The sequence below is a fragment of the Terrapene carolina genome, unplaced genomic scaffold, assembly GCF_002925995.2.
Source record: "Terrapene carolina triunguis isolate 2854851 unplaced genomic scaffold, T_m_triunguis-2.0 Scaffold139, whole genome shotgun sequence".
Taxonomy (NCBI): domain Eukaryota; kingdom Metazoa; phylum Chordata; order Testudines; family Emydidae; genus Terrapene; species Terrapene triunguis.
The window spans coordinates 2,670,374-2,688,778 of record NW_020664490.1 but is presented as its reverse complement, the minus strand read 5'-3'; the positions used below and the strand labels follow the sequence as shown (position 1 = coordinate 2,688,778).

General features: G+C 40.1%; 1 protein-coding gene across 1 annotated transcript in view; it reads right to left on the bottom strand.

Annotated features, from left to right (window-relative positions):
* Positions 1-5,585: 5,585 nt before the first annotated feature.
* The window catches only part of LOC112103663 (nucleoporin p58/p45), a 54,945-nt gene continuing 42,125 nt past the window's right edge, over positions 5,586-18,405 (bottom strand). The window contains exon 16 of the mRNA XM_024195555.2: positions 5,586-7,671. Coding sequence (XP_024051323.1) covers positions 7,502-7,671 — 170 coding nt within the window. The 3' untranslated portion in view covers positions 5,586-7,501. The remainder of the gene's footprint in view (positions 7,672-18,405) is intronic.

Here is an 18,405-nt window from a genome sequence, read left to right as displayed (position 1 = left end):
TGCCCGAAAGCTGGCACGGCCGGTGGATGCCCGAAAGCTGGCACGGCCGGCCACAGAGAATCATCCCAGTGTACGGGGAAGCCTGCAGCACACAAGATCGACATAGCCCCTATGACCTTCCTGGTGCTGGCATAGGCGGCATGGCCGGAATAAGGCAGCTTGGCTACAGCTTCCCTATCTTGTGCTGAACACCTCAGCTACAATATTGCCCCGTTAGCCACCGGCAGCTGACAAAATTTAGAGCAGCTTTGAGAGTGCGCTAATTTATGTTGGAGAGTTAGCCAAGCGCAGATCCTGCCTAGGAAGAGGGGAGTACACTCCCTCTCCTGAGCACACCTCAGTTGTGGCTGAGACGCTGGTCCAATACGCTTAACATGCTCTGATGTTATGAATAAATTAAGAATAATTTGAATTGAAATTGGGAAGATTCTGATCTCGTGGTTAGAAAAGGGGACTCTGTATTAGAACACCTGGGTTTTATTCCTGACTTACTATGTTGCTATAAACAAGTCCTGTAGGCCTACATTTGTAAAAGCAGCAATTAATTTTGGATGCATCAGTTCTGAAGAGCTCAACTTCACACATCTATGGTTTGATTTTCATATGTCCTGAGAACCCTCCACTGCAAAGTTAATGGGAGCAACAGATGCTCATTAGACATCTTGTGCCTGATTTTCAGAAGTAAAGTCAGAAAACCAGTAACTGAGGTATCTAAAGTTAAAGGTCCTTTTGCAAATTTGGGGCAAAATCCTGGACCCATTGAAGTCAATGGGAATTTTGCCATTGACTTCAATAAGCCAGGCTCACACCTTTGGCCCTTAATCTCTCTAAATTGACCCATCTGTGAAATGGAGATAAAGGTGAGGTGGGGAAGTAATATTAACTGGTTAAAAAAAAAACCCACCACTGAGAAAGTGCAGTTATTAATACATTTAAAACAATTTCTGTGGAGAATGACATTTCTAGGGGAACTAAAATTTTATTTTTTTATTATTATTGCAGGTAAGTTAATACCTGGCATGTTAGCTGTAATTCTAACCATTCAATGCATTAATTAATTAATTTTCAATGGCAATCTTTATACCATGGATTGCAGATGTGATTGGGGACAGGGAGAAGAAAAAATAGGTTTGTTTTAAGTGACCATAGTACTTCTGGAAAGTGCCAAATTGAGGGCACTGGAAAATAAAGTAATCTATTTATCCACAGAATATATATAGAAGAGGTAATAAACTAATATAAAACTGCCTGCAGTTTAAAATTAATATGAACTGTGCCTTAAAATGTTTGCAATTAACACCACATAAATTTACCTCTCCTTTAACTAATTTAAAGGCTCCCTGCCAGTTACAATTATTAAATTAGCCAATATCACACTGAGGAATAAATGTGTCCATTAGGGACAGTTACTAACCTGTAATTCTGCTTCTCCAAGGTGATCACCTTGCAAAATTTTCACTCCTGGTCTCTCTCCCTGTCTAATTCTGCTGTACTTGATCAAAAAACATTGAAAGCAGGGGAAGGTCTACCTATCTCCAGTTAAGGTGTGACTAGGAATGAGAATATTCCATGGGTAGTATGTATATATTTAGAAATTAAAAATGACTTTTGAATATATACAAGATATCAGATGTACATGCCAGAATTTTAAAACCAGGGTGGGGGGAGGAGGGAGAGCTAAAGTTAAGCTAATATTTATCTTTTAAGTCTGGATTTAGGCACTAAGTAAGTAGCCTGATTTTCAAAGGTGTCCAGTGCCAGTTACTTAGTAAGGAATTGGGAGACTTTCAAAAACACCCAAGGAATTTAGGAGCATAAGCACCACTGAAAATCAATAGGACAAATGCTCCTAAACTCCTTAGGCGCTTTTGAAAATCTCTCTCACATGCCTAACTTTAAGCGCTCATTTGTAAATGTTGGCCTATACAGTTAGTAGGGGCTTATATTTCTACGCAGAAGTGTTTTCCAGTATGATGCTTCACTTCCAATGAGAGTAACTGATAATCTTGCGGTTCTAAATGAAACACAGCCATTGACGACTACTTTGATAATTTAAACAGAACATTAAGTGAAACTCCTACGGCCCTGACCCTGCAATTGGATAGACCCTTCTTCCCTCACAGAACCTCACTGACGTTCATTCACTGAGGTTCCATGCAGGCACCAGGGTCTGCCCATACAGATCCAACTGCAGGGCCATGGTCCACATTTGTAACAGTGACAGAAATGGACAGTATAAATAGCAAAGCTTGAAAAAAAAAGTTTGGCTTTAACAAAGATCCCTAGAGAGAAGGTATCCTTGTTTGGAAGTTGAAAGTAGTAGCCAAAACTTTCAAACGTGAATGCCTAAATTTGACTCCTAAATCCATATTTAGGCACTGAAATAAAGGTGGACAGATTTTCATGCAACAAATCCTACTGAGGTCAAAGATAGCTAGAAGCACTCAGCATCTTTGAAAGTCAGTCAGCTTTTACTTAGGCATCTAAACATGGAGTTAGCTTTGGGCACTCAGGTTTGTTACCTTTGGCCAATACTTTTTTCTTTTAAGAGTCCTATTCAAGTATGGATTATTCAAACTGTGGTTTTACAATATTTTGAATTTACCAGATTACTTATCTCCTGGCTATGTAATTTTTCAGTGTGTTAATAGGTTTATTTAATAGCTACTGGATTCTTGAAAAAGTGCTGAGTCCTTGTTTCCTTCTCTGCTTACTCCAGGTTAATACCATGTGTTATCAAAATCCTATCACCCTCGCTTGCTTTCATAATAATGATAAAAGATAAGCAATTCAGAGGCAGGTCTTGCTGTCACAATACAATGCCATATTAAAAACACACAGATGTGAGAAACAGGGAGTTTCTTGAACAGCAGGTAGAGACTAGTCCCTGATCAGAACCGGAGTTTGGATGCAATTTCACTACTTTCTAAGATGTTACTGTACTTGTGCTGGCCCAGTAAATGCTGTACATGGATGCCTGAGGTGAAAAGAAAAAGAGGAAAACAATTCAGATTGTGAGATTTTAGTACCATAAAAAAAAAAGTTCTTGAGGCTGGTCAGAGAACAAAGTATCAGCTGTTAAAGGTAGACAACATCAGAGCACATTGCAGACTTTGCCTGTAAGTTTCTCAACCAAAATCCTTGCTAGAAATTCTGCATAAATACTGCATTCTTTGAGCCCAACAGGAATCTACAAATCATAACAGCCAGCCCAGAAAAAACATACCCACCTTGTTTTGATCTTTGGAAAATGATTAAAACTACCTCCAAATGGCAGATAGGTTTTTTTTTTTAAATTCTGCCTCTAAGTGACATAGGAGCATAAGTTCAACTGAAAGTCAATGGGAATTGTGCTTGTTAATCACTAGAGGCTCTCGGATATATTATCTTAGGTATCTAAATTGTACATCCAAACGGTTTCTCTCTTTGCCCCCTTTTATGGTAATTGTGATTGGCTAAAAGGGTTGAACTCCTAGAGGTAGGTGGGAGGGCTCTCAGTAAAAGGCACCCAGTACTGGATTCACATGGGACAGCTTGATCCAACCCTCCGTGACTGGTAGAAATTTTCAAAATTCCATTGTATCAAAGAAACTATTTGTGTAAACGATCTGGAAACAAAAGCTAGTGTACTATGTGGCAGCAATAATGCCATACAGGGCTTTATAATGACATCTTTGGCAAACTGAAAAATAGTAGTCTCCTGCCACCTGGCGAAAGAAGTATTGTATTGCAAAATTGCTGCAAACCTTGAAGGGAGATGCTAAGACGAAAGATCTTCACAGAAAAAATGGTCCCAGAACAAGGATATCTATTACTTACTTTGTGTTCCCCAACTATGTGATTAACTTTTTTCACAACAACAACAAAAAATACATTCTGTAGCCTACATTAAAGATAAAATTCCTAAAATCCTTATTTTGTGCTTAATGTAGTACTGAAACTTACCTTGCATATTAGTTTGATTTTGGATGACAAAGAACCTCCTGTGTGCTATAAGGAAAATTTAAACATCTAAACAGCATTTATTCAGCCCCAGGCTCATAATTAGTGATCCCAAGCTGAATTTTTGAAAAAGGTGAATAATTTTATTAACAGCAGCACCATTCTTTTGTGCTGGAAGCAGGTACTAGACAGGATGGACAAATGATCTGGTCCCATACAGTGAAATCTTTGTTCTTTTAAATTTGAAGTGGAGCTTTGGAAGAGGGAGACTAGGCTGACTCTTATGCTATGTTGGGGCTCTGCATACAATGCATGGTCTAAGTCATGCTGATTCCCACTGTACAAATACAGGCAGAAATACACTGGGAAGGTAAATGCCTTTAATTCCTAGGTTAAAACCTAGAAGCTGCTTCTCCCAAACCTCCTATTTGGCCATTCAATATAGAGATATTAGAACTAATCATAGGAGAGCTGGCATTACTGATGCTGGATTATTTATATTGATACAGTATGATGAAAGGTTGGGGATAAATGAACAATACAAGAGTTGTCCCTGATGACAAAAGCATAAAAAAGCAAAACTAAAATAATCGTAACCTTAACCACATTTTAAAAACATAATATGGAAGTAATTTAGTTTCAAAATACAACTTTAGTATTTTAACAAATATTTGACTTACATGTATATGTAAAGGGCTGGCCTGAGGTTCTAGAGGGCCCTGTGAGAAGGAAGATGTGCAGAGCTACCTCCCTCCCACCTCCTCTACCCCAATTTCCAAGGGAGCACAAAAACTGGTGGGGCTGAAAAAGTCAGCTTGGCAGGAGCACAAGTGAACAACAGGAGAGTTTGGCACACATGGTGCGGGACCCCAGCTGGACAGGGAAAAAGATAGAAACTGAGGAGTATGGAAGGACTGCAAGGACACTAAGGAAATGGCCAGTCTAGTGGTAGCTCTATTACTCTCTGGCAGTTAGCTATTCTGTAGTGAGAGTTACATGGACAAAATGGTGGTCTCTGGTAGTGTAAATGGGTGTAAAGGGGCCTTAACATACATGCAAATCAGGCCCTATATACGTAGAGAGCTCCATCAGTTGTTAAAGTTATATACTTTCCTCTCCTCTGGTAGGTTTCTTATTTTAAAAGAAAAATTGATTAGACCAAATGTTCAAACTATTTCATTTTAAAAAGACACTTAGGCACAGCTGCTTACTGCGTGATGTCTTAATGGCATTTGTCGAATTAGCCAATGCTGCAGCTTATTTGCATAGTGCAGTCCAAAATTCTATAGCTTTCAAAACTATTGCTGACAATGGACTATAGTACCCAAAGCAAATTAACACTTTGTTTTGAAATTAAATTTACAGTGCAAAACCCCCATTCATGAGAAGGCAAGAGCACACATTGTGCTGCAGTATGGTATCATCTGGGTTCACATAATATGGGAGAAGATAAAGGATTATGGACAAAAGTCCTAAGATTTTAATTCAGAGATCAAAACTCAATTTTTAATAAGAGCAAGTATACATTATCCAAAATAAAACAACATGATTTTGCAGCAGTTTTTTAAAAAATATGACATACAAGAGAACTAAGGTGACAGGACCAGATTCTGCAAATAGACAAATAATTATGACTAGGATCACAGCATTCATTTCTTTTATTGTTTTACACAATGGTAGGTTGCACATGTGGACAAGACAGCACACAGTTTAAAAAATTAGTTTCACAAATTAATACATTACAAGAAAGTCCAGTGGTTCAACATTTTAAATTTAACTTTTTTAAAAAAAGCAGTAACAAAGAAATACAAATACCAGGATTTTGATTGCAGCCCAATGCAAGTTTTGAAAAAGGTTTAAGTTGAAATGGACTTTTAAGCTTTTAATTCTGCCTTAAAAAACAAAAACGCACACACTATTAATTGCCTCCCAAAGAAAATGCTCATCTCTTAGATGCAGTAACATACAAGTGTACAAAAGTGAAAAGTTCTGTGTTCAAAACTAATATGCTTATTTCTGAACACAAACAACAGAAAACCCCATGTCTGTCAAAGGCCAGTAATTGCTGTATGCAGACATTACTTCCAGAACATACAAAACAGTACTTGACAACACTTTTACAATTGAAAGCAACTGACTTCATACTAGAAAATTATACGTAATACCTGTTTTAGAAAAAAGGTGCCTTGGTGAAAGTGACTGTGAATATTCACTTGGATGCACATTATGTACAAAACAACCTCTATATTAAAAGCTACACTTATCTCCAAAATTCCACATACACTCGAAGAGATTTTTCTGCTGTTTCTGTTTTAATGCACTCTGAGCTGGAGATGCAGCCCAATGTGCCAAGATGCCATAACATGAAGTTTGCTGCACTTGTAAGACTGGTACTATTTCTATTGTTACAATCACTTACCCTCAAAGTATACTGTTTTACTTTATTTCTTAGCAGCGACGGGTGTTAAGGGCAGGTAAGCAACTCTTTTTGGAGTCAATGCCAGTAGCCCTGTGTGAATCAACTCTGTTTGGAATGGTTAGCTACAATTTTCATTAGAGTGGCACAGTCTGCATCCACCACCCACAGAGAGAAGAGACCATCGGCTTCACAACTCTCTGTCCCCAAGCAATCTCCTGAAGCCTAGCAGCCTCAGAAATGAAGCCCAGCCCAGGAGAGATCAGTTTGGCAACAGCAGCTGTGACAACACCTTTGTTTGAAAGTCTCTCCAGATTCTTCTTTGGAGTGATTGCTAGCTGAGGAAAGGAAAATGTTGAGGACAAACAGGCAATTAAACACTATTTGCCAGAATGATACAATAGTGAACAGTATTTCAGCTCGTCTTTAAAAAACAAGCTGCAAAAATATTACAGCCTGGGACTACTATTTGATATTCCTATGAGCATCAAGATGTGGAAGCCTAAAACAACATGGAAAGGGGAACACACAAAGCAAAGAAACATGGAGAGTTTTGTCTATGGGGCAAAGTTCACGTGTTTTTATTATATATACAAATACATACACACAAATGTGTGCACTGTACTGTGTGTGTGTGTATATATATATATATATATTTACATCTATATTCACAAAGAAACACCCTGAAGTAGATTTAAAGGCCATATCCAGGAACAGAAGATATGAACTCTAGTATTTGTACTAGAATATATTTTATCTGTACAAAAAACCCAAATATGCATATATTCATATGGTATAAAGCTTATTAACAAAAAATATTCTGCTACTACCATTAGGTATAAAGCTTATTAACAAAAAATATTCTGCTACTACCATTAGGTTAAATAGATGGTTTTACAAGATTCTTTAATAATGCAGTATAGAACATTTCTAAAACTAGAACCAAAATAAAAATACATAAATGGGTTTCTATTCACAGGAAAATAGTTGTTCAATATGATTACATTTCATATTCCAGAATAGGGAAACATAGCAAAATTTTATAAATCTCCTGGGATGCAATTTAATTACTGCATCCATTTAGAAAAATAGACTTTTAGGATGAACAAAGCTGATTCACTTCCCCTTTCCCCAACAGTGTGTCTATCTTTTCCCTCTCTTGTTTCCAGCTGGAGGTTTCTTCAGCTGAAGAAGTTGCCCTCCTGTCCCAAAACCTGTAGATGCAGGATTAGACACCCCAAATGTCAAACCAGCCGATGCTGTGATGCCAGGATTACTGAAGTTAAACCCAGATGTAGTTGAGCTGCCAAAGCCTTGTATGGGAAGGAAAAATATTTTAAAATCAGAAGTCAGTTAAATCATAACTTCAGATTTGCCCTCGCTCCCATTTACCAGGGATAGTTACTTATTGAATTACTAGTAATTACACTACTCTGAAGATATCAAAGTGGACCCACAATACTATGTCACATTCCTAACACATTGTTTTAGATTTGCTGCATTGAGTCAGAGGCATACAGTGCTTGCACTGTAACATCTAAATTACTATACCCTATAGCGTAATAGTTATTTCACTTTGTTATTATCTGTATTACAGTAGCATCTAGAGTTTTCAACTGAGATTGGGGTCCTACTCTGCAAGGCACTGTGCACGTCTGTCCCTGTCTCTGCATGTTTACAATCTACCTAGACAAGCCAGACAAAGGGTGGGAGAAGTACAGGCACAGACAGGTGAAGTGACTGGCCTGTGGTCTCTCAGCAAATCAATGGCATATCTGGAATAGAGCTAACAGTCTTGTGCCCTCTTAACAAGACCACACTGTCTTCCTAATATGTGCAACACAGGTCCTAATCTAAAATGGAAATAAGTAAACACTAAACATCCATGCCAAGTTTCAGCTATTTAAAAAAGCCCTTTTGAATTAGTGCACAAAAGACAGCAAGCTTTGGGAAAAACAAAGAATAGCTCAGAAGATGTTGCTAAAGTAAACAAATGAAATCCATCAATCTTCCTTTAGAATGAAACACATGAGAAATTTTGTTCAAGAATTTACAAAATAGAACTGGTCAAATACTATTTTGCAATAATAAGCAAGTAAAAACACCAAGTTCACTCAGATTTGTGAGGTCATATTAGTTATGCATAGGTATTTGGACAATAGCTGAATATTTATGAAAGTGTTAGAGAATGTTAAGAGTTTCTGAAAGATTAGCATGATTCATAACTGCAATTCACAGCAGAAGTTCATTATTCATCCTTCTCCTGTTTAACAACTTTCAGGGAGATGATGATTGCGTGCAATTGGTCACGTTAACGAATATGTGAATTAATCTTGAATCATGAAAAGGATAAAAATCATTTACTGAACACAAATAATTGAAACATTAACAGAAATTAGGATTGGTTCACAAGCTATTCACAGGCAGAAAAGGAGCTAAACCCTTAATGAGCATTATTTATAACAAGTAGTTTAACCAGTACTAGTTATAAGTATAAAAGAGAGTCATAAAATGAAAGCATCTCCATATTCATATTCAGTATCACTGCCACAATGCTATAAAAATTTCTGTAGGTTTGGAAAAACACATCCTAATTTACTTCCAAAATATGCCTCATTTGAGTCGCAAAGTTATCTATGTTCCACACAAATTTGATGTCCTCTCACTTCTATTATTGAAAATTATTTATAATCAGAAATAAAGAATCATGAAACTCAGTTTCAAGTTATTTACATTAAAGGAATAAATCCTACAGCACTTTAAGACTTGTGCATAAATAATTGTGTGAACACTTCAATTTGGACCTTTGTCCATCACCTGGGTGCTTCATGCCAAATAGAAACACACACAGGTACAAATGCTATACTGGCCTCTTCAAGACTGAGGCAAATAAAACTCATATACTACACCTTGATTGTAACCCATTATGATAATTCAGTTACTGCCTATGCAGATCCTCGCTCTTGGGATACCACTCTTGACTCATGATTTATTTTGAAAATTTCCATACGTTGCAATATTTCATGTACTTGCTTCTTGATGCAGAAATTGTTAAGCAGGAGGTCAGACTAGGTGATCATAATGATCCCTTCTGGCCTTAAAAATTATGAATATATGGAACAGTAAGAATTAGTGAAGTACTAATCCCTAATTCAACTGCTTTTTCATATCAAATTAGAAATATGATCAAGGAAATGCCATGAATATGATTAGACTTTAATAATGTATTCAGTGAAACTTTTGTTTGATTTAACTCTGCCAAAAGGATTAAGCCATATGCAAAATGTATTAAAAAAACAACCTATCAGATGAACCAGATAGCTCTCTTTTTGCTATAATTACAGATTTGGTGGAAAAACCTTCACTGTGCACACAACTGATCTTTCTTTTAAGAAAAGTTTACCTTACAGTAACCGTGGTTCTTTGAGATATGCATGTGGATCCCACTCTAGGACTAGCATATGATTCCTGTGCATGAGATTGCAATCTCTGAATAGCAATGTCTGTTGAGCCTCGCTGCAATGTCCTTGTGCCCCCCATCCAAGAGCATCATGGGCAAAGCAGCCACAACCATCCCTCAGTTCCTTCAGAATCCCAGGTAATAAGGACTCTAAAAAGTGGCGATGAAGAGCAGGTCCTGGGATGCACACGGATGACACATAAGAACGGCCGGACCGGGTCAGGCCAAAGGTCCATCTAGCCCAGTATCCTGTCTACCGACAGTGGCCAATGCCAGGTGCCCCAGAGGGAGTGGACCAACAGGCAATGATCAAGTGATCTCTCTCCTGCCATTCATCTCCATCCTCTGACAAACAGAGGCTAGGGACACCATTCCTTACCCATCCTGGCTAATAGCCATTAATGGACTTAACCACCATGAATTTATCCAGTTCTCTTTTAAATGCTGTTATAGTCCTAGCCTTCACAACCTCCTCAGGTAAGGAGTTCCACAAGTTGACTGTGCGCTGCATGAAGAAGAACTTCCTTGTATTTGTTTTAAACCTGCTGCCTATTAATTTCATTTGGTGACCCCTAGTTCTTGTATTATGGGAATAAGGAAATAACTTGTCCTTATCCACTTTCTCCACATCACTCATGATTTTATATACCTCTATCATATCCCCCCTTAGTCTCCTCTTTTCCAAGCTGAAGAGTCCTAGCCTCTTTAATCTCTCCTCATACGGGACCAGTTCCAAACCCCTAATCATTTTAGTTGCCCTTTTCTGAACCTTTTCTAGTGCCAGTATATCTTTTTTTAGGTGAGGAGACCACATCTGTACGCAGTATTCGAGAAGTGGGCGTACCATCGATTTATATAAGGGCAATAATATATTTTCAGTCTTATTCTCTATCCCCTTTTTAATGATCCCTAACATCCTGTTTGCTTTTTTGACCGCCTCTGCACACTGCGCGGATATCTTCAGAGAACTATCCACGATGACTCCAAGATCTTTTTCCTGACTTCTTGAAGCTAAATTAGCCCCCATCATATTATATGTATAGTTGGGGTTATTTTTTCCAAATGTGCATTACTTTACATTTATCCACATTAAATTTCATTTGCCATTTTGTTGCCCAATCACTTAGTTTTGTGAGATCTTTTTGAAGTTCATCACAGTCTGCTTTGGTCTTAACTATCTTGAGCAGTTTAGTATCATCTGCAAACTTTGCCACCTCACTGTTTACCCCTTTCTCCAGATCATTTATAAATAAGTTGAATAGGATTGGTCTGAGGACTGACCCTTGGGGAACACCACTAGTTACCCCTCTCCATTCTGAGAATTTACCATTAATTCCTACCCTTTGTTTCCGGTCTTTTAACCAGTTCTCAATCCATGAAAGGACCTTCCCTTTTATCCCATGACAACTTACTTTACTTAAGAGCCTTTGGTGAGGGACTTTGTCAAAGGCTTTCTGGAAATCTAAGTACACTATGTCCACATGTTTGTTGACCCCTTCAAAGAACTCTAATAGATTAGTAAGACACGATTTCCCTTTACAGAAACCATGTTGACTATTGCTCAACAGTTTATGTTTTTCTATGTGTCTGACAATTTTATTCTTAACTATTGTTTCGACTAATTTGCCCGGTACCGACGTTAGACTTACCGGTCTGTAATTGCCAGGATCACCTCTAGAGCCCTTTTTAAATATTGGTGTTACATTAGCTATCTTCCAGTCGTTGGGTACAGAAGCCGATTTAAAGGACAGGTTACAAACCCACCACCACAAAGACTCCAGTTACAGCAGATTAAGTAACCCGCCTTTCTTCATGTATGTGTCTGTGTGGATCTCACTTTAGGTGCCCCATCTGAAAGGTGAGATAGAGGAGTTCTGACTACCACTGATTAAAAAGTGATTGTAACACTTTCCTGCCAGATCTGTCATCTGATCTTGTGGCCAGGTCATGGGCATAGTGTAACAAAAGGAAAGGGATCACTCGAATAACTGTCTTACAGATTTCAGATGTAGGGATGTTTCTGAAGCATGCAGAAGAGGAAGCCTGTGTGCTAGTGAAATGAGCTGTGATGTTTAGAGGAAGAGGTGTACCAGTCATGTGAGAGACTGAAATACACTGGTTAATCCATTTAGATATCCTCCTGGAAGAAGTGGTGTGCACCTTAAAAGTGCTACTTATGGCAACGAAACAATACTAGGGAGTCTGCCTAAAGGGCTCTGCCCTATCAAGATAATATAACAATACTCTTGAAACATCCAAGTTGTTGATTTTCTTCCCTCCTCTTCAACCCTCCCCCCCCCGGAAGACTATGGCTTTTGGAAAGAAAATGGAAAGATTAACAGATTGATTCAAATGCAAGCCTGACACAACTTTGAGAATAAATTTGGGAGGAAGTCTCAACTCCATCTAACCTCTGTTTAATGTTGTGTAAGGAGGGCTAGCCATGAAAACGTCTTATTTTGCTGACCTTCCTGGTTGATGCAATGGCAACCAAAAAAGGCCATCTTGACAGCAAGGTAGTGTGGAGCGCATTCAGAGAGAGGGTCTCCATGAGGTTTGTAGAAACAATAGTAAAATACCATACCAGAAGATGTTTTGTAGCTAGCAGGTAAGTATACAGTAACCGCTTTAAAAAGCTGGATACAGGGGGGCAAGGGAGAGAAAATAAACATGACTGTACTGGAGAATGGCATGCTAAGCTCATTATAAGGTGGACCATAACTGAACTAGGAGTCCAAAGTGTTTCAAATACAAAGTATAATCAAGGACTTTAGGTATAGGAGCCTCCATTAGGTCAAGGTTGTGTGTGGGGCTGCCCAAATTGAAAATCTTTTCCATTTACAAGAATAAATTTTTCTTGGGGAATGCTTTCTGCTTTGCAGTAGGATCTTCTGTACTTGTAGAGAACAGTAAATCAATAGCACTCAACCAGCCAATATCCAGGCTGTCAGATGTAACAATTTCAGGTCTGGATTTAGTATTTGACCTTGATTCTGTGATACTATGTTTGGACAGTCTGAAAGTGGTATTGGATGCTGAATAAATGTCTTGAGGAGATCTGTTAGCCTGAATTGTCTTGGCCAATATGGAGCTATCAGGATCAGTATGAATTTTGCATATCACTTTGGTTATCGAAGTAATGGGTGAAAACATGAGTCTTTGATCCCATGGTACACGAAAAGTGTCTTAGAATCCTGGACTCATGTCTCCATTGGAGCAAAAGGCTGAACACTATGTGCTGTTTGATGACAAGTCTATAACGGGATATTCCCATTGGTGAAACATTGGCACGATGGAGTTCTTCAGAGATCATGTGGCTGGTAATGGATTGGCTGATTAGGAGGTCTCCTAAATCATTGCCAACTCCTAGAAGACAAAGAGTTACTTGGGTTATCCGCTGTTGGCACCACGTCCATCACTTTCATTGCCTCCTGACACAGGAGTGATAAGCAAGAACCTCTTTGCTTGTCTTATATAAATGTATTGCTGATGGTACTGTCTTTGAGAATCTGAATCATGGAATTCTGTAAAATAGATATGAATGCAATGCATGCTAATCCGACTGCTCGTAATTCTAAAACGTATATGGGTGGAGTCACACTTTTTAGGGACCAAGTTCCTTGTATATGGAGTTGGCCAAGACATGTGCCCCCACCTGTTCTTGATGCATCTGTGATCAGTATCTTTGCAGGAGGAGGGATGGAATGCTCTTGAGGTCTGACCTTCCATTCAGTGCTGATAAAATGTGAGCAGGGACCATAACTTAAATACCCATTTGATTTCTCCTGGGGTGATACACAGACTTTACCTATGCCCATTACAGTGCTGGCTAAAGTTTGGCTAGTGGTGTCGCATACATGCCAAACTGATATGTGGCCAATAAGTTTGAGGCAGTTTCTTATTGCAGTTGATGGATTTGTTTTGATACTGGTAATGATCATTTGGATAGACAGAACTCTGTTGTTGGAAGATATGCCTTTAATGATTTGGAATTGACTAAGGCACCTGTAAATGTTATTGTTTATGATGGGGTAAGAGATAGTTTCTCATAAAAATTCTCAATGGAGCTCCAGCTGTCTGAAAAGGCGAAGGACATAGATCCAGGCTGTGGTGACTTCCTGATGAGACCTGTCTTTGATCAACCAATCATCTAAATATGAGTAGATGTGAATGCCTCATCATCTCCTCAGCTGTGCTGCCCCTATTCCCAGACACTTAGTGAAAACTGTCGCTGCTCTGGAAAGACCAAACAGTAGAACATTCTATTGGTAATGATTGGGACTCACTGCAAATTGTAGATATTTCCTGTAGGCTAAATGAATTGCAGTATGGAAGTATGAGTCTTGGAGGTTGAGAGCCACAAACCAGTCCTGAGCCTAGGAAAGGGATGAAGAAGGTGAGCATTCCTATCCTAAATCTGAGACAGTGTATATGTTGTTTAGTCCTCTCGAGTCTAGGATAGGACAAAGACACCCTTTTTGTTTTGAAACAAAAATATCAAGAGCAGAAACCCCTTCCCCTGTACTCTAGCGGTACCTCCTCTTTGGCTCACAAGCAAAGCAGGGAAGCCATTTTTTAGCATTTTGTAAGAAGGATTCATGAAGAGGGATGGGGAAGGGTAATGGAGCAAGGAAACAAACTGGATGGAGCACCATATGAGACAACTTCCAGCACCCATTGGTCAGTCGTAATTGCAGTACAAGCCTGATGGAAGAAAGCAAACCAGAATCTGAAGGCAGGATCTGGGGATGGCTCTTGCCTGATTTTGTTGTGGTTCTTAACCCTTGTGTCATACCTGCAGACTAAGACTGATCAAAGACCAAGAAAGATTAGCTCCTCTGAGAGAACCTTGGTTTCTTTCTGGGCAGTTATTCAGAAGACTATTGCTAAGGGTAAGTAAGGGTCTTCTATTGAGACTGCCCTTGGTATCTCAAAGGGCTTGTCATTTGGCCTGAGGCACAGGATGCTCAATGAGCAAAGTGTGGCCCTGGAGGCCTTAGGGAGCGTAAGACATCACTGGTGACCTTCAGCAATGATGGTTTTCAACTCTTCTCTGGAGTTGTCAGGAGTTATCTGATGTGGGACAGGGTTTTGCAAAGATGACTTGATAGGTTCGTATTCGTAGCTGAGGTGACGCCGACAAATAAGCCTTTCTTCCAAAAAGGTCTAGTTTATTTGGTTCTTGGTCTTTTGGAGGGTTTTTAGACTGTTTAGATTTCTTGTGGGCAGAAGAGAGACCATTAATGAACCTGGAATTGGGTGGTTATAAAATTGTCCCTTTTAGGGTAACTGGTACTCCTTTTCCATTCTTTAAGCAGTTTGAAGCAAAGCTGTTGACACCTGATAGAGTCTTAGCTGGTTCTAAGATGCCCTCATTAATTGACAGTGCTATTCTGGCAGGAGCAGAAGAATGCAGCATATCTGAAAGCTTGGGAGCTTCTTCTTCAATTATTAAAATCTCTATTTTGAGGATCTCAGCTGTATGAGAAAGCAGCCTCTGGAAGGCTCTAAAATCACCTGGGACTGGTACAGGAAACAAGAGTGTTTCACTGGGAGAAGACAATGACTGGTCTCAGAGGATGAAAAGTGTTGCTCAGAGGGCTCTGGACCTGACTGTTTCTCCTGTGAATGCTATTCTTGCTCCTCCCTGTCTGTACCACACCCCCTATCTGTAGAAAGGGACCATGGCCTGTGTTTTATTGAGTGGTAAGATGGAGACCAGCTCCTGGATACTCTAGATGGAGGTCGTCAGTATGCCCAATAGGACCAACAGGGATCCACCTGGCTCTGGTAACGCTGATCAGACCATTGCCATGCCTGAGATGGATGAGTCAAGGCTCTGAAGTGAGCATCCCTGGTTTGTAGAGCAAGGCTTTCTCCTGGTTTCTGAGACACAAACTGCTAGACGGCAGAATGAAGGTGTTGCCCAGTGAAGGAGAAAAAGAGAAAACTTTCTCTAGAGGTGGCACTGATCTTGAGGAGGACTCAGTACCAAGAGACCAGAGGTGTGTACGAGTGCCCACCATAGTGACATTGATGTGGAATGTGGTGCCAGAGACTTAGCTTCTACCTTTAACCATTAATTAAGGCTTCTATCGGGAGTGCCAACGTCGATAGCTTCCAGCATTGTCACAAGTAAGCACAGAAGGTTCCCTGTGCCTTTTCAGTACTGTGTCAGAAATTGAGTTGGTGTCATTTGTCTTTGGGCGCAGTCCTCCAGTCCCAGAGGAAAATGAGTTTTTGAATGTCTCCTTGTGGGGATAGAGGGGGATTGGTGGTGGGAGCAATATTCATTTGTCTGTTTAGATATTCATTGCCTAGAGAAGGCAATAACAGTCTTCAGTGCCATGGTGGTAACCAATACTGAGGTAGTCTTCAATGGTCCTATATTCTTGCCTGACAGTGCTGTGGACTTCTTGCTAGTACTGACCTGGGGTGCTGTGTGCTGGCTAGCAGGGACACTGGATGACTGGGACTTAGTAACAAGGATTAACCCCAAGATCGAGATCTCAAACACACGGCCCGTGTAGTTATTTGCTGTGGCCGCCAAGCTCCTCTCCTCCACCGGTCCCCTCTCCCAAGCAGCATGCCGCGTCCCCACTCCTCTGCCTACCTCCAGGTGCTTCCTACCACCAAACAGCTGTTTGGCAGCACTTAGCGCTTTCCAGGAGGGAGGGGGGAGGAATGGGGAGCCACACACTCAGGGGAGGAGGCGGAGAAGAGGCGGGGCTGAAGCGGGGATTTGGGGAAGGGGTTGGAATGGAGGCAGGGAAGGGGTGGGGACTTTGGGGAAGGGGTTGGAATGGAGGCAAGGAAGGGGTGGGAAGAGGCGGGGCAGGGGCGGGGCCTCATGGAAGGGGTCAAGTGGGGGCGGGGCTTTGTACCTTTATATGAAAAGGTGTCAGTGATACGGCCCTCAGGCCAATGTACTAGTCCTCATGGTGATTTGAGTTTGAGATCCCTTCCCAAGATGGAACTGGTCTCTTCTAATGGCCTGAAGTCCTTCTCATGGATTGTTCAAGGAGCTATAAATTTATCCAACTGTCCCTGGATTTTCTTGTCTTGGTCAAAAAGGAAGTGTATCCCATGCAGCAGCCTGGAACATGGCTCCCACCAGGACAAAAAAAAAAAAAAAAAAAAAAAAAAAAAAAGAAAACAAGAAAAAAAAAAAAAAAAAAAAAAAAAAAGACAGCGGCTCTGGCCATCTGTAAATGGAATGAGCCTCACAGATGGGCATGGTCTGAAGCCTGAGGGCTTTGAATCTGCCACTTTAAGCAAAAAGTGGAGAGAAAAAAGTTAGTTACTTTCCCCCCCTTTTTGGCAACAGTGCAGTAAAACAAAGAAAAGAGGGGGAATTTAAAGGGAATTAATCATAACTGACTAACTAAAAGAAGCAAATTTTGCTAAGAGGTAGTGGGTAGTCACTGCTTGTTCCATCTCATTGCTGGGGTAGTAAGAAGAAACTGAGGAATGGTTGCTGCTGCTCTGCCCTTTATGCTCTCAGATGGGGGCAAGAGGACACGTATGGTACAGGGGTGGCCTAACAGATACCACTATTCCAAAGCTCTGATCTCGTGCACATCAGGTGCATACATGCATGAAGTAGGACCGACATGGACACAATCGAAGAAGAAAACTTGATACAATATTGCATAAAATGTAAATAAGAAAGATACTGCATTACTAGATGTATTGTTGTATGGGTAAAAAGTTGGCTGCCATTGGAAGCAGTGAGTAAATATTAAACAATGTATTTTTTTTTTTTTTATTAAAGTGAGGGAAGGTTGCTAGTGGGGCCCAGAAAGGATCAACTTGGGGAACTACATTTTTCATTCTAAGACAGTGTAAACTATACAATTAAAAAATTGGACATGGGATAGATCAAAAGTTGGGAATTATCTGTGAATCCTAGAGATGGGCTGTGATAAATGAAGGGGGGGTAGCTCCCTTTTATGGACAACCATACAGTCAGTAGCTATAGAATCCTCCTTAGCCGCTGTACCCTAATTGCCTTAACTGTAAAGGGTTAAGAGAAGCTTAACCTGAGTTGGCACCTGACCAGGGGAACCAATAAGGAGGCTATACCCTTTCAAATTGAAAAAACTGCTGGGTGTGGGAGGTTTTTTCTTGGTCTCTCAGGCTGGAGAGAGGGGAAGGCAGCAACAAGCTGTAAGCTTTAAGCCAGGTATGGGAAATCATCAGCATCATACCTAGAAAACTCCTAATTTGGAACTCCAGATATGTAAGTAAGTAGCATAGGAAAAGTTAAGACAGATGTGATTAGGAACCTTTTTGGTTGTTTTGGTTTGTGGATTCCTCTGTGCTAACCCCAGGTACTTTTGTTTTGCTTGTAACCTTTAAGCTGAACCCCAAGAAAGTTATTTTTGGTGTTTAATCCCTAAAGCCTAAATTTTCAGATGTGCTTCTTTTTAAATAAATTTTACCTTTTTTAAAAGAATCCTTTGATTCCAAAGTCCTTAGACAAGGGATTGGTCTGTGCTCACATTGCTAAGACAACTGGTTGGTATTTTATTCTCAAGCCTCCCCAGAAAAGGCAGTGAAGAGGCTTGGGGGGGGGGGGGGGGGA